The sequence below is a fragment of the Myiozetetes cayanensis genome, unplaced genomic scaffold (assembly GCF_022539395.1).
Source record: "Myiozetetes cayanensis isolate MyiCay16 unplaced genomic scaffold, myiCay2020 scf15, whole genome shotgun sequence".
Classification (NCBI taxonomy): domain Eukaryota; kingdom Metazoa; phylum Chordata; class Aves; order Passeriformes; family Tyrannidae; genus Myiozetetes; species Myiozetetes cayanensis.
The window spans coordinates 7,023,380-7,048,551 of NW_026087159.1; the positions used below are offsets into that span (position 1 = coordinate 7,023,380).

The 25,172-nt window shown below is 46.4% G+C and overlaps 1 protein-coding gene across 7 annotated transcripts in view; it reads left to right on the forward strand.

The window, feature by feature from the left end:
* DOCK11 (dedicator of cytokinesis 11) overlaps positions 1-25,172 on the forward strand; it is a 77,839-nt gene that overhangs the window by 9,429 nt on the left and 43,238 nt on the right. For all 7 annotated transcript variants that reach the window (XM_050310226.1, XM_050310229.1, XM_050310228.1 and 4 more), the window contains exons 2-14: positions 9,102-9,218; positions 9,443-9,532; positions 10,242-10,324; positions 11,451-11,520; positions 13,732-13,827; positions 16,874-17,008; positions 18,187-18,364; positions 18,811-18,890; positions 19,496-19,579; positions 21,347-21,487; positions 23,184-23,393; positions 23,740-23,862; positions 24,864-24,946. In XM_050310226.1, the coding sequence (XP_050166183.1) occupies positions 9,102-9,218; positions 9,443-9,532; positions 10,242-10,324; positions 11,451-11,520; positions 13,732-13,827; positions 16,874-17,008; positions 18,187-18,364; positions 18,811-18,890; positions 19,496-19,579; positions 21,347-21,487; positions 23,184-23,393; positions 23,740-23,862; positions 24,864-24,946 (1,490 nt within the window). The remainder of the gene's footprint in view (positions 1-9,101; positions 9,219-9,442; positions 9,533-10,241; positions 10,325-11,450; positions 11,521-13,731; positions 13,828-16,873; positions 17,009-18,186; positions 18,365-18,810; positions 18,891-19,495; positions 19,580-21,346; positions 21,488-23,183; positions 23,394-23,739; positions 23,863-24,863; positions 24,947-25,172) is intronic.

Here is a 25,172-nt window from a genome sequence, read left to right on the forward strand (position 1 = left end):
TTCTAAGGCAATCTGAAGACACTTCAAGGGCTGAATTTGTTTTATTTGATAGGCCTAATAAGGACAAGTAAATGTTTGCCTGTCTACACTGACATCAACTTTTTGGCTGTTCATTCAAGCCTTCTTCAAGCTGGTGTCTCACACCGATGCTGCGCCGCTCTTGGAGACAGTGCTGATAGCTGCAGGCACTTTGCCCCTAGAGAATTGGGCATTACACTGCAAAAGGAGACATCCAGGTTGCCAGAACTCAGTCTGCCATTTGCAGAGCTAAAATGAGGTTCTGTTGCCTCCCAGGACCATCAGTGCAGGAGGGGAGAGGTGTAGGTTGGTTTGCTGCAGAACTCGAGCTGGGTGGAGGGAAGCACAGGAGAGGGGGGCTGGCTTTTGCTCCATGCTTTCAGATGGAAAGAGTGAGTCATTTCCACTGCAAGTGTTTTCTTGCAGGGTGCCAGGACTGTGCACCCATCCTCCCCTTCCCTGCCACATGGCTTTTTATTTCTCTGAGAGCTCCTGTTAGACACAGCCTATCTCCATATAATACAGAGCAGGGAAAGAGTGGGGTACAGCAGCCTTGTGCTGCTGGCACTGCATTTAGAGCTGGAGTGTGGCACAGACTGGCACATAACTCCTATATGGAGATGAGGGCGTGGGGACTCTCACCCAGATCCCTGTCTGATGAGACCCTTGGAAATTATGCACTTGCAGCTGTGTCTCCTGCTGTCCAGCTGCTGGGGTTCCTCTGCCACATGTACCCCTTTCTGTGTGTAAAAGAGACAAACTGAGCCCTGAAGTTTGCTCTGGGGTTGCTGAGGACCAGGCAAGGGAGAGTCTGCTTTCCTGGGCCACAGCTGGTGAAGCATTTGTTTCCAGGGCAGGATGAGTACTGCAAGGAAAGAAGGAGGTGCTGACGTACCCTGCTGAAGGCATCACCTAACAACTGCTGGGGAGCCCACACTGCCTGAGGGAGGGTCTGTTTGCTGAAGGGTGGGGAGAGCCCTTGGAGGCCTGGCATGCCATTGATCTGCTCCTGTCTGTTGGTCCAGCCTGTGCAAGTCTGTGTCCTGCTTTCCTCTTGCTGCGCAGGGCCACAAAACATCCACATGCATCCATGTGCTGTGAGCATCCTTACGAGTCAGTGCCAGCTTCGCTCTGGGATGCAGGATCGGGGTGAGCAGGGATTGGGGTGCAGCACAGGCTGCCCTGCAGCAGGAGTGCCTGTAGGGCAGCTGGGGCCCTGGCAGTGGCACATCAGAGCTGTCAGGAGTTTCAGAGGCTGCTCACCTGCTGTCCATGGAGGGCTGTGCAGAGCATTGCTCTGAGCTGTGTTGGCACCTGATCACTCCCTATCAGGCCCCTTCTCCTCACCTCTTCCCTTCCTGATTGCCCATGGGGCTCCTCTCCTGTCTGCAGCACACACCTTCTCCACCATCCCTCTTGGTCTCCCTGACTTCATCTCCTGCCTCTCCCAGCTACACAGCCCCAGCCTCCACACAAGTCTTGCTTCCCATGACGTGGCCCCTGCACTGCTTCATCCCCAGATGAGAAAAACCCACATTCCCCATCCCACTCAGCCCTGTACCACCTTGGACCAGCTCCTGATGTCCTTCTTTCTCCCTGCTTCCCCTGCTCTTCCTCCTCCTGGTTTGGTTTCCCTCTCTTGCCATTTCACAAGATGCTCTGTGTGTTTGCATGCCCACCTTACAGCCCGTCCCTCTTCCCTGTCCCAGGTGCAGATGTTTCTCCTGTGGTCTCTCAGCGTTTTGGTGTCTTCAGCACAGCCAGGCATCCTGTCTGGACATTCCTCTTGTCTTTTTAAACTTCTTTCCCTCTGGCTAGTGGAAAATTTATTTTGGCCTGCTCGTACCAGCTTTATCAACTATTTTTCATCCTTGTGGTTTTGCCGTATCCCATCTCTGCGCATCTGCTACATCCAGCCGCGTGCTGGGTTTGCAGCAGGCTCATGGACACACGCTCCCCATCACCTGCTGAGAGCTGCCTCATTGCCTCCCTGCTGATTTCTTCCCCAAATGTGGCTTTGCTGAGAAGCCCACAAACCTCTTGGCAGCAGCAGGGCTGCGTCGTGTTGCGACTGCTGCCATATGTGCTGACTCACACTGTCTCCCTGCTTGCCCTTCCTCCCCTGATGTCTGCTTCCATCTCCTCCCTTTCTCCTGGGCGTTTGAATGCAAAGTTTTTGATGCACAGACTTAATTCTGGCTTTGCACAGGGTTATGGTGGTTCCAGGCTCTGGATGGCCAAACCCGTTTTTTTCCACTTTTCATTGTTCTTTCTTATGCCCAGGATCCTGGAATGATGAGTTATGTGTGAGTCTCAGATTTCGTAAATGAAGCTCCATAGCCTTCCTGCAAGCTTCAGGGAGAGTTGTGTATAAATGGGATCAGATGGCAGTTCAGGAATTGGAGGTAGAAGAAGTGAACATTCATAAATGTGATATTCAAAAAAAAAAAGCTCTTAAAGACCACACAATTTGAGTGTGCCCTGACCTGATCTCTAAATCCCTGGCTGTGGAAGAGCTTTTCTATTGATAGAAATTGTTCAATTCCATATACCCATACAGTTTGTCAATTGAATTTGCTCAGTTCCCAGGCATCACTTAAATTCTCCCATGTACTGTAAGGTTTCATGAGCAAAATAAGAAGATAGGGAGTTCTGTCTCCTGTTTTTGAGGTATCCTCACATCTCCAGATTGCACACTTGCAGTGGGAACTGGTCCCTCTGCCCAGGGCTGTTTCCTGTCTCAGAAGTGATGTGACTGTTGTGTGTCCAAAGGGTAGTTGTACGCTTCCCTTTCCCTGGCCTCTTTAACTTTTAATTCCCCATATTGACTTTTCCTCTTGTTTTCTGTTATATTTCACCTACTTGACCCTTTGGGATTTGTTTTTAAATTTGGGCTTTGCCTGGCTTTCCATGTAAGTGCACTACAGGTTTGCAACAGGTGAGGCAGCAAATAGGCTGTGGAATGGTTGCTAAAATTCGGTCACTAAAAGAGTTGTGCACTCTGAGACAATACACGTACGTGTATTTATGTGTACATTTAGGTGTATGTGTGGCCTGTGCTATTTCCTCTTCTCTCTTCAGCAGCTCTAAAGAACCAGGACTGTTAATACTCATCTCAGTTGTCCCTCTAGCTGCTTTGGGGTGTGGATGCACACACTGGGTAGGGCTTCATTTCCGAGGCTGTGAGAAAACACCACGTGTCGGGCGCTGCTGAACCCTCAAGGTTTTCAGTGGGAGGCAGGAGGAAGCGCTGCAGGGCCGTGTGTGTGTTTGTGCTGGCCGTTAGTGCCACGAGAAGTGAAAGTCGAGCCTGGTGCAGCTCTTGGGCTGGGCTTCCGCTGTGCAACAGATAACGTGTGCTGGCAGCCACCGCAGGGCTTGTGTCATTGCAAAGTGACCATCAAACCGGTTACGGTGGAGCCAAACCAGCTGGGTTTGCCATTTTCCTCTCTGGATATTGCTTTAAATGAGAGCCAGACCGAAAGGACTGAAAATAGAAAAGCTTTCTCACAGTTTTCCTTTGGCTGCTGTTTTGAAAAAAACATCTTACTCTCTGAAAGTTCACATCACCTGGGTTATACCTGTTGTAATTCTGGGAGAAAAGGACCTCAGAAAAACATTAATCACACAACAAAGTGGCATGTTTGTATGGTATTCAAATGCAGAACGCTAGAAGACAGGTGGCTACTGTTTTTCAGGCACTAAAAGTTTAAAATAGAAATGTTATTTCCTATAGTACATGAACATCCCCAGCTGTCACCATGAGCCTTTGTTTATAAAGCAAATATGAGGAATTTTATAGGCTTTGCAAATGAATACAGAAAGGTGACAATTCAATCTGACTTCTGAAGTTTCCCCCTCTTTGTTAATGGGTAATTCCCTTTGCTAAACTTTTCCGTTTCTGTCTGGAAGGTTTTTAGGATCAGGCTATCAGAGGGCAGCAGGACAAGCAGGACACTGAGGACAAGGACCTCACTGGGGGTTTCCCTTGTGCTCTTTGTGCTCGTGCTTGGCCAAAGGCAGAGCCTTGCGTTGGGGTTTGTGGGCGTGTTTCTGTTGAAGTAATTTCATTGAATTTCCTGTTAAAATGCCAGCCAAGTTGCTTGTGGTGGGGAGTCAATACTCCAATACACAGGCTGTTGTTGTTCCTGTGCTGTTGTCCAAGTGCAGCCCTGTGACCCAGCATTGGAAAGGGTCTCCAGCACAGCAGATGATCTTCCATGTGCTCCACATGGCCCCATGTTGGTGTGTTGGGCTCGAACCAGTGGTTTTTTTAAAGAGAGGCTTATGTGGGAAGGTGCACTGCTCTGCTGTTACCCTTGTTTAAAATCACGTTTATGTTTTATGTGAGGTATTTCCCATGGGTCTTGGTTTTTATCCCAGCACAGTGGGTTGTGCTGCTTTGGGCCGGAGCTGCTGCTGGGTGTGCTCGGGTGCTGCATCCACAGGAACAGGAGAGAGCAGCTCACTCCAACCTGTGCTGCTGTTCCACAGGAGGTCAGAGGAGCCTGAGGAGCATCACAGGGCCTGCCCTGGGTGAATGTCTTCTGTGTGTGTGCCAGAGAGCACAGGATGCCTTTGACAGCACTGCACGTTATCTCCTCCAGAAGTGGATTGATTTTGTTGCTGGACTGGCAGCCTTTCTTTGTACTTAGGTATTGGCTTCCCCTGTGGAGGATTTTGTGGTTTCTAAGACTCTAATTACTTTAGTGTAATAGTTTTTCCTCTTATTTCGTAATGACTTTGGTGGGTGCCATCTGCTGTTGTGGCAGCACAGGCTGAGCCTGGGATGTTGAGAGGTGTGTGCTTCAACCAAGCTCTTCAGGAAAACTATTTTGAAATCTGATTTTCAGCATTTAAAGCTTTATCTCCAGCCCCTCTGGGCCAAAGGGCAAAAAAATATTTGGGATGGCTCCGTCCTTACTCCACAGGTCTGTTTGCAGGGACAGGAGCATGCCTGCTGGGCAATCCTGCACAGTTTAGGATGGATGGAGGAGTTTGTTTCCTTGATGGCAGGCAGGACACAGGCTACATCCTTCTGTGAGCAGCGTCTTTGCTAACAAACAGCTTGACCTGCATCTTCTGGCTTCACTTTAGAGATGTTGCCATGGTTCCTGTCATGTCCTGTGGCAGACTGGGTGGTGTGCTGGGTGTGTGACACTGAGCTGCAGGTGATGGAGGGCTGCTGTGTGAACCAGCACACCTTGGGGAAGGAGAGCTCTAGGGGCTGTGTTTCTCCAAAGGAGAAATGCCTGTGGGTGCTGCAGAACCCATCTGGGTAACAGTGCACAACCCTCCTGGAGCTCCCTGGGTTATGAGCTGTGTGTCACAGGGCCCAGCACTGGTTTGTGGGATCACAGCACCAGCCTGCACAACAGTATTTTTCCAGTATTATTAAATTCACAAGCCTGGAAGGGCTGTAGTGAGTTTTAAGGATTTTTTTCGAATCTGTGGTGGGCAGTGCTGTATGGGTTTTGGAACCTCTCATGTAAGGATGTGGGATCCTTTTCAATCCTTATCCTTCAGTTGTCATTGAGTCCCATGAGGATGACGGCCAGGACTTTGTCTTGCTGGTATCAAAGCTAGAAAAGAAATGTTATTCAAAACTCCAGCTTTTAAAAAGAACATCTTTAGAAACACAGTCCTAGTTCCAGGACCATGTTGCAAAATAAAAAAAGGACTAAAAATACTGTGTGATCAGAAGGCCTGAGTTCAGAGTACCCAAAGCCACAGCACTGTGGAAGGCTCTTAGAGGGAATCTTATTTACTGTTACAGCTGCTGCGGGGAGTCAGTTGAGAGGGAAGTTGATGTGAGTGCTCAGGGTCATAGCACTGCTTTAACCCATTGATGCTGCTGAGTTTTGCCAGGATTGCTGCAGTGATCAGCAGCAAGAGATGTACATTTGAGAGGTCAGCAGAGCCATACACCCAGTGGGTGTATGGACTCTGTGGGGTCCTGCCTGGTCTTGTAGGGAAGACGAGCCTTGGGGATGCCTGGCCCCAGACTTTCAAATAGATGTCCTGTTATATCACATTAATTTGCAAAGCTTGGCAAACTTTCAGAAGGGCATTGTGCTGTCCTGCATTAAGACCACTGTTTCAGATGATTAACCAAATTCAATTAAGCATTTAATGAGCATGAGACTAACTGAGAGTAAATGAGTTCCTTTTCTCTGTCTACCTGTTGGGTTTTTCAGACTCCTATTTTCCAGATGGGCTTTTTCTTTTCTTATTAAATTCCCATGCAGCTCAGGTCTTGGATGCAGGAGCAAGAAGCCCTCTGTGTGCAGTGTGGCTGGCAGCATTTGCCACCCAATTCCCAAATCCCCCAGAGCTGAGGGAGCAGGCAGCAGTCCCTGGGTGCTCTGGCACTGACCATGGGCTCTCTGCAGGCGGACCTTTGTCTTTCTCGTGGGTAATCTGAGGCGTGTGAGGTTCTTTTCAGGACTGCACAAGCAGTGAAGCAAAATTTTCAGAGAGCAACTACAGGGAACTTTGTTTCAGGTATCTAAGCTAATCCCTACTGGATTTCTGTAGCATGAAAAAAAGACATTTTGAATGCAAAACTGTCTGAGGCAGGAGGTGCAATTTCCCCAGCCAAGAGTAGAAGCTTCTCTGTGGAAGGTGAGGGTTGGTCTGGTTGATCTCTTCTCCCAGGTAACAAACAATATGGCAAGAGGAAACAGCCTTAAGTTGTGCCAGGGGATGTTTAGATTTGATATTAGGAAAAAATTTCTTTATTGAAAGGATGGTCAAGCATTGGAACAGGCTGCCCAGGGAAGTGGTGGAATTACCATACATGGAAGTGTTCAAAAAATGTGTAGATGTGGCACTTGGGGACATGGTTTAGTGGTGGACCTGGCAGTGCTGGGTTAATGGTTGGACTCAGTGAGGTCTTTCCTAACCGTAATGATTCTATGACAGCAGCAGCAGGACAGAGCAGGTGCTCAGTGGAAGGCTGAGCAGAAAATGCTCTGCCCAGAGGCTCACATGGGGCCCAGGCATCCTTTACATTAGTAAAACTGGCCTTAATTGCACATAGGCTCTGTGCTGTCCCCCATCAGAGAGATGCTGGGATGCAGTGCTGGGAAACACAGCTTGAAAGGTACCTGCCTTGCATTTCTGAAGTGCTGTGGGGAAAAGCTTTCATTTTGGTTTTGCTTTTTGGAATTATTAAAAGCACCAGTCATGCACCTGGGACAGAGGAATAGCCTCTGCTCAGTGGGGTGAGAAAAGCTAAAGGAAGCCTTTGCTGCTCCAGCCCAATGGACTGTTCAGACTTGCTGCAGACCCTGGATTGTTATTCTCTTTTTAGCATGTACCAGATATGGCAAAAATGGAAAGAATTTTTTTTCTACAAGTCTTTGATTTTCTTTTTTTTTTTAAAGGTACTGGTATATGAGGAGATATCACCATACAAAGATTTTCTGCAACATTTCAGAGAAAGATTAAAACAAGATTAAAATATGACTATCCCCAAATAGCTCCTGCCTGGGGCCATTACCCTCTCACATGACAACTGCCTCCCCAAAGTCCCAGCACCAGCTTCGCTTCAACACAGGAGATGCTCAGTTGTCATTAAAGCAAAACCCTGGGTCCCATTTGCTGCAAAGGCCTTGAAGACATTCATTACTGCATCCCAGAGCCTGAGGAGCCAAAGGCAGAGGACAGAAACCTCTGGCTAGAAATGGTTTTGGAAGAGCAACCTTGATTTCTTGGCTTATCTCACATGTCACAGAAAATATTGAGTTGTTTGTACTCTTGGTGGTGTGGCTGTTTACCCAGTGGTGTTAGACGATGCTGAGCCTTTTGTCCTCATTTTGGGCTCATTTTCTTAGGCTGCAGCTTGTGCTGAATCAGCAAGAGACCTCATACTGGTCTTGTCTTTAGCTCTGGTCTGTGTGGACAGTTCATCCCAGCAGAGCCATTCAACTGGCAGGTAAAGTTTGCTGCCTGTGGGGAAGCATCCAGTGTTCCTCCTAGGAGGGTGGAGAGCCCAAACATGCCATTCTGCAGGGGTGTCATCTCCAGAGGCACATGGCATCACGTGCCTCTGGGAGGGGTTTCATAAACGCTGTCTGTGGTAGGGCCAGGCATCAGGATTTTGGTCAAGATGCAAAACAAGGCAAAGCTGATGTGTCAAAATTTGCTTCCTGTTTTCTTGTGACCATTCCTATACAGAGTCATGGTTTGGCTTTGGGTGTGATGTTTGATTTTTCACAGTGCAATGCTGACTCTTGCTCGTGATATCTGAAGTTAGTCTGGGTAGCTGAGGTGGCGCTTGCCTACTTCAGAATTTGAGCTTTTCTCATTTTTTAAGCTTCATTTTTTGGACTTGTAACACATACAGAATTAGTGTAATAATGAATGTAATGGAGCTCTCCTAGTAGATTTACTTGTGGCTCCTGGGATTTTGGAGAGGTTCCTCTTGCTTCCCAGAAATGTGAGTGAGAACAATACTAGGCTCCAGATTTTTCCAGCCTTTGGCTGTTTCTGAGGCACAATTTATGGAGAGGGCTTTCCTGTCTTTCCAGAGGGATGCTGTTCTTCCTTGCATGGGGTGAGATTCCTGCTCTGGCAGTTGTAGCAGCAGGCTTGCTCTCATCCTGCCTGTGGCACGTTTCCAGAGAGAGCACAACTCTCAACCCTCCTCAAGCAAAACCAGCTCTGAGTAGAGCAGAGCCAGCATAGGAGCCCATATTTCTTCTGAGCTGTATAGATGTGCTGCTCAAACATTAAGATGCTGGATCTTGCAGCTGTTAAAGCTGTGGCCTGTCCAGAAGGATTTCTTGCTCCATTAAGAAATTAGAGACTGTGCTGAGAGGAGAGCAGCACAGTGCTTTGTTTCTTCCCATAGCTTATTACCAGACACAAATAACTTAACCCCTCATTTCCCTCCTGCAGAACATGCTCGCAGGGGGGGTTTCCTGCAGCACAGGAGTGTCAGAGTGCTGAGGTAACAGACAGTCCAGTGGTCACACAATTTGAAATCATCGGCTAATTAAGCACAAGATGTTTGTTACTTGTTATTTTAGATATTATATATATGTAATTTTTTTTCTCATCTCCTATTTTTCCTGCAGGAAAAAACCAAAGTGGTGGAACCCTTGGACTATGAGAACGTGATCCTTCAACGCAGAGTTCAGATCTACAGTGATCCCCTCCGGGACCTGCTGATATTTCCGATCGAAGATGTATCTGTGAGTTTGCACTGGCTGCTTCCCATGTTTGAGGCTCACTCGTCTCTGGTCCTGCGTACCTTGGAAAATTTCCACCATTAACCACATGTTAATTTTGGCTGCATTACTGACACATAAAACCAAAATGACCCCTGGTGATTTAGGCCCACCACATTCATTTAAAGCTAGTGTCAAGCCCTGGAGATCCAGTTTGCACTGACAACATCTTCTCCTTTTTTGTGCAGATCTCAGTCATCGGCCGGCAGAGAAGGACTGTCCAGTCGACAGTGCCAGAAGATGCTCTAAAGAAAGCTCAGAGTCTCTTTGTCAAAGAGGTAGGGGCAAAGTCCGTGTGACACCTGCCTTTGGCACTTTGTCCTTTGGCAAGATGCTCAGCTGTAGCTCCTGATCTGCAGGGTTGCAGATCACTTGGTTTTTCCTTTGTGGGAAGCACTGATCGCTGGCAGGGTGGCTGCATGGGAGGGTTCTCACGTGCATCCCTTGTGCAGTCTGTCTTTCCAGTGGGTTTTGTTCACAAACAAGGTGTGTGGCTTTGCACCACCTGCCTGAGCTGCAAGGTGCAGGAGTGCTGCAGGGCAGGGGGGGATACACAACCTCCCTGGAGCATCCAGAGCGCTGCAGGTTTGTTCTGTAAAGTGCTGCTCTCTAGGACTGCTCCCCCAGTTGCAGTGGAACCAAATGCGAAGTGATGCTTACATTTCTGAGGGCAGAAAATTAGTGCTATTAGTGCTTTCTGGAAAAAAGACTCTTCCCAAATCACTACTCCTTTTTTAGAGCCTTGGAGCGATGTAAATACAAAATCTGTAGCTGTGTGGCAGGCCAGATGCTGTGTGATTTTTGTCTTTGTACTGAAAAGGTTCCTTATGAAATTCTGTATTGCAGCATAAAGCAAGCGGAGCAGCCTTGTTCAGACTCTTTCCACTTGTGCTTGCCTCACCCAGCAGCGGTGTAACCCTTCAGACTTGTGCCTGCTTTTGTTTTGTTTCATGTAGCTTTCAAAGAGCTGTATTGTTTTCCTTTCAGTGCATTAAAACCTACAGCTCTGACTGGCACGTGGTAAACTACAAGTATGAGGAATACTCCGGAGACTTTCGGATGTTGCCATGGTAAGTGTCGTGCTCCCTTGGAATACTAATGTGTGGTCACAGGGCTGGGGTTTGATAGGGTTTAGCAGAAGCAGTATGCCCTTTTCCTGATGCCTGTTGCCCAAGCAGCCCCTCTTCCAGAGTTAGAGAGCCAGAGGTGTTTTGTGTTATCATGTCCTTGTCACTCAGCTCTGCCAGGGAGATGCCCACAGTATTGTCAGTGTGGGTCATTGCTTCACATCCCATCCACCAGTGTATAAACACCCCCTCCACTTGGGATGAGGATGGACTGCAGTCCAGACTCAGGGCAGGGTAAACAGTGTTGGCAGTGTCTGCTCAGACCAAATCAGGAGCCTCATTTTGTCCCGCTGGGCTAATGTTCCCTGTGTGCTACACACGGTGTGCCCATGCCTGGCAGATTTTCCTTGTACTCTCGGTACAGAGAAGTTGCTGGACAACTTCACTCCAGTGATATGGTATTGCTGCTAATGCTGGCAGTGCTGGGAAGTTACGTGCTTGGAAATGCTGGGCTGTGCCAGTGATTCCAGCTCCGAAGCTAATTGGGTTTCTCAGACAGGCACATACATCCTGGATTTCTGCTGGATTCTTATTTTCTTTGTGTTGGCGCCTGCCCTGCTCTCACTGCCCACACTCTGGGCATGTCTGGACCCCCATCCAGGCTGATCGTGTGCTGGCAGCTTGTTAAATGCTTTTTCTTCCTAATTGGCTGAAGTGGCTCAGTGCTGATGGTCTCACGGGGATGTGAAGCAGCAATGGGGATAACACAGTTGATGAAGTCGTGTTAAGATTTGTGAATAATCTGCAGTCTGATCTTGCTTTTTAGCAAGATGGAAGATAAATTGGCCTGCTGTATCTCTTTGTTGCATAAATGCAAGTCAGCAAAATCTTTGCAGAATCAGACAACTAACAAGAGAAAGCTAATTACAGACTGCTTGTGCTTAATTTCCATGAAATGCACTCAGAAGTTCGCTTTCCCCAGCTGTAAGGGGCTGTAGGTCTCTTGAAATCTATCTTCTGCACTCTGTAGTCTGCAGTTTGGCTGTTGCTTCTGGATCCAGCATCAGCTGCTGGCTCAGAGGACCCTTGTGTTCCAGTCATTAAACATGGAAATGTGTTGTGATTTCAGCAAATCCTTTAGGCCAGACAAGATTCCAAGCCATGTGTTTGAAATTGATGAAGACTTCGAAAAGGATGAGGTAAGGAGAAGTTTGGAACTTTTTTTTTACAAATACCACCCTAAGATCTGTTAAAAATCAGATTTCACAAGGCAAAGGCAGAATTCAGTTCCTAGGAATGGTTTTCTGGTGAGATGCTTAGTGCTGTGAAGGTGGGATGAAAAGTAAGACACTTACTTATATCTTACAAAAGTAAGATACTTGTCTAAGTGTGACAAGTGAGCCAAGGGTCTCCTAAATTATCTGGCAGATTAGCCATAATTCTCATAGCTTTTTCATTTGAAACAGAGCATTCAGTATAAGAGGAAAAACAGGAAGCCAAGCACTTACTCCTCATGTCCAGAACTAAAAGTAGGAAATCTGTTTTTCAAAGACACTGCAGTACCAGGGTCCTCCACTAAAAAGTTTTGTGCTTTTCCACATGACATTGCTATTCTTAATCAGTCACTTCTCCCCAGCATATTCACGTGTCAGTCCTCTGTACCACTTTGCCAATGTCATGAGGCATTTGCTTCTCTGGAAGTTGACATGTTTGTGCTCAGCTGGTTGCAGGGAAGATTTGCAGCCCTGGAACTCCTCCATGGGAGTGATCTTAGGGCTGTGACAATTGGGACATCTCAGACCTGATGGTTATTTTGGATGGTGCAGTGTCATGTTTGCTACAGAAATGAGGGACATAGACAGACATTTTTCTATCTCATTGTACCACGTGGAGCTTAATCCACCATTGTGACATTAAGGAAGTTTTTGTTTACAGAGGGAAAGGTTTAGCCCAGATGTTTAAAGTTCACATAGCATCAAGATGCTGCTGCTGAGATTCTTACAGAGGAAAAAGGAAGTTTCTTTGTTGCAGAGCTGGAGATTTGGAGGGGTTGTTTCATGCACATTTCTCACAATCACTGTGTATGTCCCAGCACACCTCGGGTCTGGACTGGGATGGCTTCTTTATAAATGGAAATGTTTTGTCAAGTTTGGCCTTAATCTTTTTTTGGCTGTGTTCTTGGTTTACTTTACATCATTAAGTTGAGGTGTTCCCTCTTTAATAATATCTAATCTGGGCTGGAGACATTGCTGTGCACTATGTTATCAGCATGCTTCTGAAAAAGCAAAAGGACAAGAATATGCTATCAAAATTTGGAGACCTTTTTTCTTCTGGCCAGTGTCCCAAATACTCAAACAAGAGAAGTTACTGAGGTTTGTTGTAGAAGAGTATTCCAAGTGCTTTGGCAGATGTTTGGATGTTTATATCTTTTGGCATGGCCATATCTAAAGGATTCTGTTATAGTTTCCTGACAGAGCATTTGCATTAGAATTGTGTAATGGAAATTCAAATAAAAGAAATCTCTTAGTGAAAAAAGGTGAAGCATTATAAAGGAGAAATCAGGGGTTGTTTTACCAAGGGAAATAAAGTATCAGAGAATTTACTTTGGAAGTTCGATGTGAAAAGAGTGAAAACCTGCCCCTTGGGATGCAGCAGGCAATATAAACCAGGTCCCTTCATGGCTCATCATCAGACAGACCAGGGCTGCCTCTGCTGCTGATTCACTGGAAATCCCAGGACAGGTTTTTTTCATTACTCTGTGCCCTTATTTCCCTCCCCAGTGGAGGTCACGGTTAGGTATGGATGGAGAGCCAGTCCCCTTTCTCGGACCATGGGACAGGAGCAGAAGGAAACCCCATCTAGGAGTGCCAAGAGAAGCCTGGTTGGGTCACTTGAAACTTTTTGTTTTTATAAATGTGAAACCATCCAGTTCATTTCAGTTATTGGAGTCTGATGGTTTTTGCCTAAATTTAAAATGGAGGAATGACAAAAGAAAATGACAAAATAAGTCCTGAGTTCTGCATTTTGCAACTTCCTAAAGTGGCAAAGACCTTTCTGAAAATTTCCTTCTTCCCCAGGTTTTTGAAATACTGCATAAGAACCAGCATGCATTTCCTCATTGCAAAATTGCTGTGCTTATCAGCATAGATGTAATCCTTCTTTTTTTAAAGATGATCCAAACTAGCCTCTTTTGCCTCTTTATTGGAAAGAGATATCCCTGAAATTTTTTGTGGTAACACTGTATATGTAGCTGTACCTGTTACACATACATTCTTCAATTCACTGCATTGCTGTAGTTAAAATGGTATTGCTTTTCATAGTGGACAAATCCCTGTGTCCAGGGGGAATTTTCTGTGTGATGGAGTTCACCTGACCTCCTCTTTTTCTAATATTTTTTTTTTGTCTTTCAGGATTCCTCATCCCTGTGCTCCCAGAAGGGCGGTGTGATAAAGCAGGGCTGGCTGCACAAAGCAAATGTAAATAGCACCATCACTGTTACCATGAAGGTGAGTTTGATCCAGTGGCTTGCAAACAAGGCATGAGGTGAAGTTCAGACCACATCTCTAAAGCTCCAGGAGCTCAGTGAGTGGGTTTGGTTTTGGTTGGGCATCCATCCCTCTTGTGGAGTATCCCACGGTGGACTGGAAAACCCAGTCTGGCAAAAGTCTCTGACCCTCCCCTGACCAGAATGTGAGACTGATGCACTTCAGGTCATGATGGGCAAGCTGAGCAAAAAGGTGAAGCGTGTTCTGGTAAAGCAGGATTGTTTTCTGAATGAGCAGCTGAGGCCCAGGAGAGGAAGGCAGCTTGAATAACTGAAACAGCTGCCCTGGAAAGACAACTTTCTGAATTGATGGTTTCCTTGCTGGTAGGAAATATGCAGGAGGCCAGCTTTAAATTGAAATGACAGATCTTTGCTTTAAAAACAGGGGTGATATCACTGCAGAGATGGAGCATTGCTGACCTAAAAGCAACAGCTGCCTCGTCTCCTGTTCTCTGCTCTACGTAATCTGGCGTGACATTGCTTAGAATCTGCAGAGATTTTTAATAGTTCCACCATAGTTTTTTGCTGTGGCAATGAGCCCATCTGCTGTCCCACCATACAGCTGCCTTGTTACAGCATAGAGAGAGTTAGGGAGTTATGCTCAGTGGTGCAGCTGAAGGATGGCTGCAGTGAGGCTGCGTTGTAAGGGTATATTAAAAAAATCTCAAATAGCTTGGCTGTTCCAAGTCTCAGTTCAGTGAGTTATGCTTTCTGGAGAAGCAAAACAGGACTGTTCATAGGGCTAGTTTTAATCTGAGTTTTTAAATGGGCTTGAAGGTGATAGACAGAACAGGATTTTCTGATCCTCTGCTTTTCCAAGCAAGGTTGAAGCAACTTTTTTGCCTGTAACTTCTGGAGGAGGTATGACATGTGCTCAAAGCAGTCAGTTTGGTCTGTTCTGGTCTGAACCTGTTGTGGTAATTGGTTTCAGTGCCCAGCACCTCAGACCCACCTTTCTGAGAAGTTGTCTGAACTACACTGGCTTCAGTTCCACTAATAAGATCCAGAGCCTCCAGTGAAACTCTGATGTCAGTAGCCATTCTCTGAGCTGGTCCTGGTCGCTTCTGTGTCTTACAAAACACCTCCTAAGGCACATATATGGAGGCTGAGGACTTTGAACACCTTCAGCCTTATCACCACCTGGAGAGGCTGCTGTGTTGGGTTCAGTTGTGAGTGCTGGTTCTTTCATTGCTGTGCTGAGCTGAGCTGCTGGTGCCTCACACTGTTGCTAAGCGTGAGCAGAGTGTGTTTTGTGGAGAGCCAGCCCATGAGCAAACTGTCATTAGGCTACAGCTGCCAACCTTTGTTTCAGAGCAACCTTTCCTTTACAGAGAAGTGCCCTGGTTTGGCCCAGCTCTCCCTATCTGGTTTGCAGTGTGTGTTGTGCTGCACTGCAGCCACGGTGTCCAGATTGTCCTTCTGTCCTCCTCTGCCCAAATGGACTTCCCCAGTTCTTGACGTCCCTCTGCACTCACAGTGCTCAACAGCAGCACCTGTAACCTGATCAGAGGGAATTTTCTCTCTGCTCCTAGGGTTATAGTATTAATTTCAAATAATCACTGTATTCTGACAATGATTTCTGACAGCAGTGCTTACAAGGGGAGAAGATCATAGGAGAATAGTGTTTGCTGTTTGATTCTGCATTTACTTTTGAACAGAATTCATCAGATGCAAATGGTTTAGCGTGAAATCCCATGCCCACGAGGGATATCAACCCTGTAATATCTAGAGAGAGAGATCTGTCATGGGTTTCTGTAGCTTCCACTGCCAGAATTCCTGAGACTGATTCAGTGAAGTGCTAAATCAGTGTTTAAGCTGGCTTAACGCTTTGCATCCTTAGCTTTCCATGTATTTTTATGCTCTGTTGAACTGAAGGTTTAGTTAGATCTTATAAAACTTAAAGCTCAACGACCTTGGAGCATCTCTGCAGCTAATTAGTCATCCAAATGAAGCCAGAGGTTACTTTTCAGAAGGGTTAAGTTACGGTTCAGAGCGTGAAGCTCCCTCGCAGTTCTGTGCAAGTGAGTGGGTTTATTGAACATGTGCTAGTGTCAGTAATGATGGGAGCAGGAAATTACTTGTAATCTCCCATGTGGGATGAAAAATGCTGTGTTTATTTGTAGATCTTCCAGATACACAGAACAGTAGAAATGCTTGCAGTGCTGCTTGTCCCAGCTTCCTTTGTGATTCTCCTAACACAGATACCCAGCAACTGTGAAATGCACCCTGCTCCTTACAGACTTGACAGCATATGGTGCTACCCCAATTGCTGCCAAAATGTGCTCTTGAATTATAGTCCAGTGTCTTTTGGCTGACAAGCATGAAGGAAGATGTTCTGAGATACTGGAGAGATGCTTTTATTTCATAAAAATCAGGAGTTCAAACAAAGGAACACTTCTCCCAAAGTTATTAGTACTTTTTGATGTGGGAATTAAACCTTAAGCCAAAGCCAGTTCTTGAAAATAGATTTGTATAAGAAAAACAAACCCAAAGTCACAAAAAAACAAGCAGTTTATTGGATTGCAGCATCCCTTGGCTTGCCTCTGAGTGCTAGGAATTTCCATATGTCTGTTCCAAAGTCTTACAGACAATTCCTTTGTAATTCTAGCTGAGGCCTATATCAAAAAGGCTCTGGAAATACCTGCTCTGAGGTGGAATGAATCTTCAAGTGATGTGCTGATCTGAATTTACTGTGCAGCATTACTTTGTAAAGATAAATGAGGCTGGAGCCAGCTGAGAGACGAGCTGGAAGCCCTGGGGCTTCGCTTTAGTTGGGCAAACTTTTAATAACAACAAGGACATTAAAATTAAAGAAGATATGGAAATCTCTCTTTATAAAAGCAAATCATAGTGAAATAGGTGAATGTGCAACACACTATAGAGTCAGCAGTGTTTCTTGTTACAGTATTTTCTCAGTAGCAGGAAGGGCAGATACAGAAACCAGGGCCATGGTTTGTGATCTACAATGGAGTGAATGCTTGTCTCAGCAAGACTTTGTACTTTTGCAGGTATTCAAGAGGAGGTATTTTTACTTGTCACAACTCACAGATGGCTCCTATATTCTGAATTCCTATAAAGATGAGAAAATTTCAAAAGAATCCAAAGGCTGCATTTTCTTGGACGCTTGCAATGACGTTGTTCAGGTAGGTGTGCTTTCTCTGTGCCTGCACATGGACTTATACATTGCTGGCTCTGAGATACTTGTGCTCTCTCGAGGTCTGAAGGCATGAATTTGCAAACTAATCCAGAGCTGGTCAGCTAAACTGATCAAAAGGCAGACAAGGTATTTCACAAAGATGCCATACTTTTGCCCAGGAAGAGCTACCATCAGAGTAAAATGGAAGCATTTCATCATTACCTCATCTGTTGCCTCCCTGCTCTGTCCATCTCCTTTACCTGTTATTGTAGGTCAGGTGCCTTTCAAGACCTTGAAGGTTGAAGCCAGTTAGTAATTGGTGTGACTTTGTCTCGGGCATCTTCCTCCTCTATTTGCTGCTTGCACCAGCTTCTTGTTTCTTGAGTCACATCCTGATAAGTCCATGCAAACATGCAGTTCTTTGGGACTTACCTACTTGTAAGGTTTTAGGAGCAGGGATTTGTACAGATCTAAAACCTGGGTTTGCTTAGTTGTGAGAGGGTGAGGGGCAGTGGGTTACTGCTGTGCCTTCTGCCCTTGCTGTGTCTGGAAAAGCTTCAAGCACTGAGTGTGGTGGAGCCTGTACAGGGCAGCTTAAATTACCCCAGTGGTTTGCTTTAGCATGGATGAGTCAGAGCTGTGAGTTTCCATTTATCTTCCTGAACACAGTAAAAGCAGTAATGCACACGCCTCAGTGATGTACGGGATGTACTTCCCAAGTTGCATCAGATTTGCCCTGGCTTCTGGTTGGAAAATGCTGTTTAAAGGCCAGCACAGCTCCGAAATGTTACATTGAACCACTTGCTTTTAAGATAGATGCCTCTAAGTGTCATGGAGTGCAACATTACTTATTGTGTCAGACAAATGCAGTTACTGGCTTCTCTGGGTAAATACTAAAGGTCTGAGGTCATCAGAAGGAGCTTGCTCCTGCTCCTTGGTGCAGTGTCCGTGGTTCAGTCTGGCTTGCTTTCACTCTCAGAGTTGCTGGCAGCCATGGGCCTGTGCACTGCTTGGTCACAGCAGTGAAGCCCCTTGTGACTGCTGCAGGATTGCTGTGTCAGAGAGGGTGCTGCATTGTATTTTATGGTATTTCAGCTCAGGATGCTCTCCCAGAGAGGAGCTTGGGGGCAGGTACTGCGCTGAGTTGTTGAGGGAAATGCAGTACAAGTCTCTCTGTTTGTTCAGTGTCCCAAGATGCGTCGTTATGCATTTGAACTGAAGACAATAGACAAGTACAGCCACTACCTTGCAGCTGAAACTGAGCAGGAGATGGAAGAATGGCTGGTGACCCTGAGAAAGATCATTCAGAGCAATACTGAGAGTTTGGTGCAAGAGAAGAAAGATACTGTGGAATCTGTGCAAGGTCAGTTTGTAAATAAACACCTACCTTCTCCCTTCTCCAGCAGGATGCAAGCAGTGTGCCTGGAGAAGTGTGTGCTGTGCTGTATAAATAGCAAGAATTGTGGCTGACACATAATATCATGCAAAGGGGCTTATTATAACACAGACGATAGTCTGAGGAATAAGAGTGGAGGGAAATGTGACCCTTCTTCTGGAAGGGAAATCCATGGCAAAGTTTCAAGGCTCCTGGAAAATTGGCTCTGTGCTGAAGTTTTGCTTTGGAAAGACCTAGCAGACTGTAATAGTACACTTTGATACTAGTAATGTATGGAAAAATCTAACTCCCGAGGAATGGAAAAGTCTCCGTAAACTGTTTTTGTGCTATTGTTAGCAAATACTGCAGGATGCTTTCTGGCAGAGCGGTGCTGCTGCAGTTGTTTTGAACATCTGTTTCTTGTGTCCTTGCAGATGATGAATCAAGCACGCAGGGTAAATCAGAGAACATCCTGGAGAGCCTGGAGAGAAGCATGCATCCAGAGCTGATGAAGGTACCGTGTTTGCAGAGACCCCTCTCCCCACCCATGGCTAATTCTGTCCACCTCGTCTTTGAAAGGGGTTTTCTACTTTCTGTGTCTTCAGCTCTGGGGAAGCTGGGCAGGCACCAAGTGGTTGGGGTCTGTTATCCCACCTGCCTGTCTCATGGGTGAAGCTCCATGGTTTGAGGCCACATGTTCTTCACCTCCAGGTGTGGGACCCTGCAGGAAGAACCAGGTTTAGAGCGAATGAAGGACTGTTGTGGTCAGCACTGCTCATTTGGGCTCATCTGGGGTGACCATCCTGGCTGTGGGAGCAGAGGGGCAGTTAGGCAGCAACCATCTCTTGTTTATGATCCAGAGTGTGGTTTGGTTGCCTGCTCCTGCCTGCCTTCTCATTTGGCACAGCCACGTCACTGTACTGTCACTGCACTGTGTTGGTGGCTGCAGCTGAGATGCTTTGCATCATCTCACATATCACAGAGACAACCTGAAAAATAATTATTTTTCTTATCTTTCTAATATTTTTATCTTCCTTATCTTCTTATCTTTCTTTCCCAATAACAAATGTTTGCCTCTGTGTGGCCAGGCAGTAATGTCAATGCCTTCCTTTGTCCTAGTATGGAAGAGAAACAGATCAGCTGAACAAACTCAGCAGAAATGATGGAAGACAAAACATCTTTTCTTTCGACCCAGAAGTCCAGGTAAACATCCCCATTTTCACCAGTGTGAAGCTTTGTTCACTGTGTCTGCCTCCCTTGTTCCCTTGCATGGCCGCAGTATTTGCCTGCAGGGGCAGGATGTTTTTCAGTGGACTGGAGAACAGAAGTGCAGCCCATACCCTGCCAGTGAGAGTGGAATGAGATGTCAGTGCTCAGGTGATTGCTCAAACACAGGGAAGACTCGCAGCAGCCCCACACATGGCCTCCCTCCAGCTTTGCTGGCTTTTGTGTGATGCATCTTGATGTTGCTGGATTTCACACCCGTCATCTGCGCCTCTGGGAGGTTCTCAGGGTTGCAGAAGCAGGAGTGGAAGTGTTATTGCAAGGATACCTGCAGTGCTGCGTGGGCTCAGCACATCTGGAGTAGGGAGCAGTGGTGGTAAAGGCCAGGATAGGGGTTTACAGGGAGAGCCTCAGTCTTCAGGCAGTTTTCAAATGTAGGAACACACAAACATAAAAAACACCCTGTGCTGGGCTGATTCATTGGAGTAGAGGGTCACTGTCTATTGGCCTGTTTTCTTCTTGGCTTTGAACTTTGCTGAATTCTCTGCCAAGGTCCAGGTGTGGGATTTCAGTGAAATGAGCTGCAATTGTTAACACAGTTTTAGAGAATTGTTCCAGGTTATTTCACAGTTTCTGGTTCTCCTTCTGGCATGCTTTGGCTTGTTCACACCTGTGAAATGGAACATTCTGGTTTAACAAGGAAATGTAATTAGACTTTTAAAGGTTTAGTTGCACAAAATGAGGTTTTCTCTTGGCACTTGTTTAAGGTCTTTAACAGAAAGAAGATAAGCATCCTTTTTGCTTTTTTTTTTTTTTTTTAAAGAGAAGCTTTGAGAAGTTTCTTTTATTCTAGTCAGATAATAAAAATGGAAATATTATTCAGTGCAGAGCATCTAAGGTAACTTTTTTTACCTAACAAATGGTCAGGCTGAATTCACTGCCCTCTTTTTGAACAAAGAGCTCTTCATTCTGATGTGGGTCAGTCGGATCTGCTATCACACCAGGCATTCAAAATCATTGGCCTTGTCAATGCTGGTGTCTACGTGCACACTTAGCTGGTGCTAAGGAAACAGGGAGGAGGAACATATACCTGCAAGTTACTTTCCTTGTGGAATGAAAATAAGGTAAGCAATGGAAAGAGTTCCTCAAAACTGGATTAACAATTGCAGCCTGTTTTTCTGAAATCAGTTGATTGAATTGAGATATCAGCACCTTATGTTTGGTGTACAGGTTTCTGCAGGGTTTGAGGGGAAGAGCGAACAGGACTATGCCAGACTGTCACTGAGAGACCTGCTGGTATTTAGGGGTGCTTGGGGTCTCTGTGTCCCCAGTACAAGCACAGTGGGTATGGCAAAGGCTTTTTTCAGGCACAGGGACCATCTCCTAAACTAGCCACATCTTCATGGTGGAAGATACTTTTTTATATTGCCTTATGTTCTGCTTTCTTCCCCAAGCTCTAAATGGTGTTTTGGGAAGATCCCCAGAGTTACAGCAAAGCAGGAAGGAACTGAAATCATACTGAGGTTTAGTTTGCTGTGCTCTACAAAACAGGTTCCTAAAAATTGATACATCCCCATGAATTCATGTCTTGTATTTGTGTAACATCACCAAATTGCACTCATTTGTGAATGTCCTGTACCTTTTGTACCACTCTAAGATAGTATTAGCTCTAATGTGATCCCTTAACATTGTTCAGGGGTTTATTTTCTTTTTTAATGAGACCAGATTTGTTTGTTTGCTGTCTAGAGACTGGACTTCTCAGGGATTGAGCCAGACGTGAAGCCATTTGAGGAAAAGTGCAGCAGGCGTTTTGTGGTGTGCTGCCAGGACTTCTCCCTCAACCTCCTCGCTCAGCTCAGTGACAGGGCAGAAGGAGGACTCACCAACGTAAGGGGAGCTCCAGCATGTCCTCCTTTGTCTTCTTTCTCCTCACCAGCAAGAAGAACCCTTGGCAAATAATTCTGGGTGGATATATCCCATTTTGCCATGAGCTCTGATGGGACCTGGCAGGTGGTGACTGCTGGCCCAGGGTCATTGAAGGATTTGTCTACCTTGGTATTGGTGTTCCAAAAATATGTTTGGGGACAGGATCTGTCCTGACATGCCTCAGCTTGCAGTAACTGGGACTGCTGGGAAACCATCAGTTCAGAGGCAGAGGAGATAGGGAGTGTGTGTCTGCCAAATTCTGGGTCCCTGTGAAAGTCCTGTTGGTAAATGATTAAGCTCCATGTCCAAACCACTCATGACTGTGTTTTATTTCATTTCCCCTAATGGCAAGGGATTTCCCTGTTCTGGAACCTTCTTCTGACTCCCAGCCTAACTGTATTCACAGCCGCTTTATTGTATGCATTTGTTAGTGTGCCAAAGTTGTGCCTTAGCCTAAAAATCTCTTTATTGTATTTTCTGAGCCTCTGATGTTTGTAGACAGCTATTACATCTCACCTCAGCCTTTGTTCTGCTGGGCTGAGCAGACCAGTCTCTTCCAGTCTTTCCTCCCAAAACATAATCCCTGTTGTCCTGTCCTGCACTCGCTCTGGATCACCCCTTCCTGCGGGTGCCTGAGCAGCAGGTAGAGTCACAGGGGAGGCAGCAGCCCTGACACTGCCTGATCTCTACTGATGATGCCCTGCCTGATGCCTGTTAGAATCTCAAAGGCTTTTTTGTGATGGTTTCATATTGGCAGCTCCCAGCTCTGACACAGGACAGCAGGGTCCATACACAACACCAGGCTCGTTCTCCTCAGTAACTCCCAGCAGATGGACGCATCGCTAATAGCAAAGATTCTTATTATTCATCCTTAACCAGGTCCAGAGTGAGACCTAATCAGCACATTTTCAGCATTGATGTAATGCCTTGAGTCATGCTGGAATGTCTCAGGCACTCCAGTGTCTTATCTTCAGGCCTTAGTTTTTATCTTTACATGGATGCACGCCTACTGCAATCTTTGAATTAAAAATACATGACTTATTGCCACTTGCCTTGTGCTGTCAAGGTCAGTAGCTACAAAGGAATTGGCAGATTTTGCGCATGAAGTTCCTCAGCAGTGTTAGCCTTGTATTTGAGCTCTTCTGGCTGGGAGAGCTAACTTTCATCTTGGGACAGCATCTGAGGAACATTTTGAGTGTCACAGTTGAGCCATCCAGAGCTGATGGACTTTGGGAAATCAGTAGTGGTCTTAAGCACGTGATCATAAACACTCTTAAGCTGATTTCTTTCTCATTGCAAAGGATAAACAGCTCTGATGAACTGAGTTCACCTTTTCTTCCCGACTTCATAGTTTGCCACTTATGTAAAAAAACATGGATTTCATTCTTTATATTTCATTGATGGCTTTAAAGTAGCTTTTTTCAAATTGACTAGATCAAAATTTAAGAAGGTGCAGGAAAAAAATGGATTTATATATTTATAAAGCAAAAAACATGGATTATCTGTAAGAATTCTGTAGAATGCTGGTGTCCAAAGCTAAAGGCACAAACACATGCAGAAGGGTCCCAGTTTCTTTAGCAGGGAAGACAATGCTGATACCCTTGAGCTCGTGCCATGCATTTTTTTTTTTGACACATCCATCCAATCAAATTTCCAGGTTGAGCCCTTTTTCCTAAGCTTGGCGTTATTCGACCTGAAAAATAATTGCAAGATTTCAGCTGACTTCCACGTGGACTTGAACCCCCCGTCTGTCCGTGACATGCTGCTGGATGGCTCCGTGTCCGGAGCGGAGGGAGCCAAGGGACACTCGCCGGGAGAGAGCCTCGTGCACGGGGTCCCCGAGTCCTGCCTGTGCTACATAAAACGGGTGAATATCTGACCTTCTGCTCGTTCTGCGCCTCTGTTGAGGCTGTGGCTGCTCAACAGCCTTGCAGTGTGGTGTTACCCACTGTGGGGGGAACCAGGAGTCAGCTCTTCTCCTGAGCTGTGGGGTTTTGGTCAGTGTTGAAGGTGCCACTTGGGGCTCGCTGGCAGTGACCAGGTAGAGTTTTTCAAGACTTGACCATGCTCAAGCCTGGTGAGCCCCTCTGGCCTGTCCACAGCAGCAACCAGGGCAGGGTGTGTGTGGGTTGTGGGAAAGGGACAGTTTAGGGGCAAACCCTGCAGTTTGTCGGGTGTCCTGCTGTCTGACAGCTGCTGCCTGTCTGTTGCAGGGCGTTTTCTCCGTGACCGACCCCCATGCTGAGATCTTCCTGGTGGCCCGGGTGGAGAAGGTGCTGCAGGGCAGCATTGCACACTGTGTAGAGCCCTACATGAAGAACTCAGACCCTGGAAAGGTATTGGGTGGGGCCATGAGAGTCTCTCTTTAGTGATGCTCTCTTCTGCTGCAGGGAGTAGTGTGGTCTGAAACACGGGTTGTTCCTGCTTCTCTTTGGTTTCTTTCTGGCAAATACTCTTCATCTGTTCTGTTTGCATGTGAGCACAACCTGCTCCCGCTCCAACATTTGCACTGTTTCCAGGCTGGCTTCAACTGGGCTGTCCTGGGAGATTTGATTCCTTCCCTTGGAAAGGGGCAGAGGATTTTTGAAAAGAGCCAAGGACTTGGGGCAGGGGGACCTTTCCCCATTGCACTTTGACAAAGCGAAGTCTGGGCTGGTAGCAAAAAGTGGCACACTTCATCCCCAGAAGGAAGTGTCTCCATAGAATCCTTTAGGTTGGAAAAGATCATTGAGTCCAACCATTAAACCAGCACTGCTAAGCCCAACACTAGACCATGTCCCTAAGCACCACTTCTACATGTCTTTTAAATACCTCCAGGGATGGTGACTCCACCACTTCTCTAGGCAGCCTGTTCTAGTGCTTGATAATGCTTTCAGTGAAGAAATTTTTCCTAATATGCAAGGGAGAGACCCTGCTGCAGCCAGTATCATTCTCTGCATGCCAAGTGGAGCTCATGGTGCCTTGTTGCAGCCACTCAAGATTAGTTTCTGAAAAGTCAGTTACAGAACACTCGATGATGATGGCATTCCCTCAGCACACTTCCTAAGTCTGTATAGGATGAGCCAGTTGCAGTTCATTTTGGAAAATAAACTAATAGGTTTAATATGACTGTGCCCTCAATGTTTGTTACTGCTTTTCAAAGTAATAACTGTGGATGGTGTGAGGTGGCAAAAAGGGACGTCTATCAGCCGCTGCAACAACAATTGTGCTGTGTGCCTGGGGAGCTGTACCTCGTGGAGAGATGCTTCTTCCTGGAGAGTGCAGCGCTCTTCAGTCCTTTCCCAGGGCAGCAGGGAAGTCCTGGCGCACACTAACCCACCTCTCTTGTGTTTTGCAGACTGCCCAGAAAGTCCATAAGGTGGCCAAGCAGGTGTGCAGCCGTCTGGGGCAGTACCGGATGCCCTTTGGTTGGGCTGCCAGGTTAGTCTCCTCAGACTGGGCTCTGCCCATGGCAGGAGCTGCTCCTGCTGCGAGTTATCCAAGGCACCATTCGGCCAAGTGGGCAAAGGGCCAAGTGACTGAAGTCAGTGAAGTTGCAGCCGGGGGCAGAGTTTGGCTCCGACTCCCAAAACAGAATCGGGATTGGCCTGAAATGCTCTATCTAGAATTAGAAACAAAATATTAAAAAGTAAACAGTGCTGGGAAG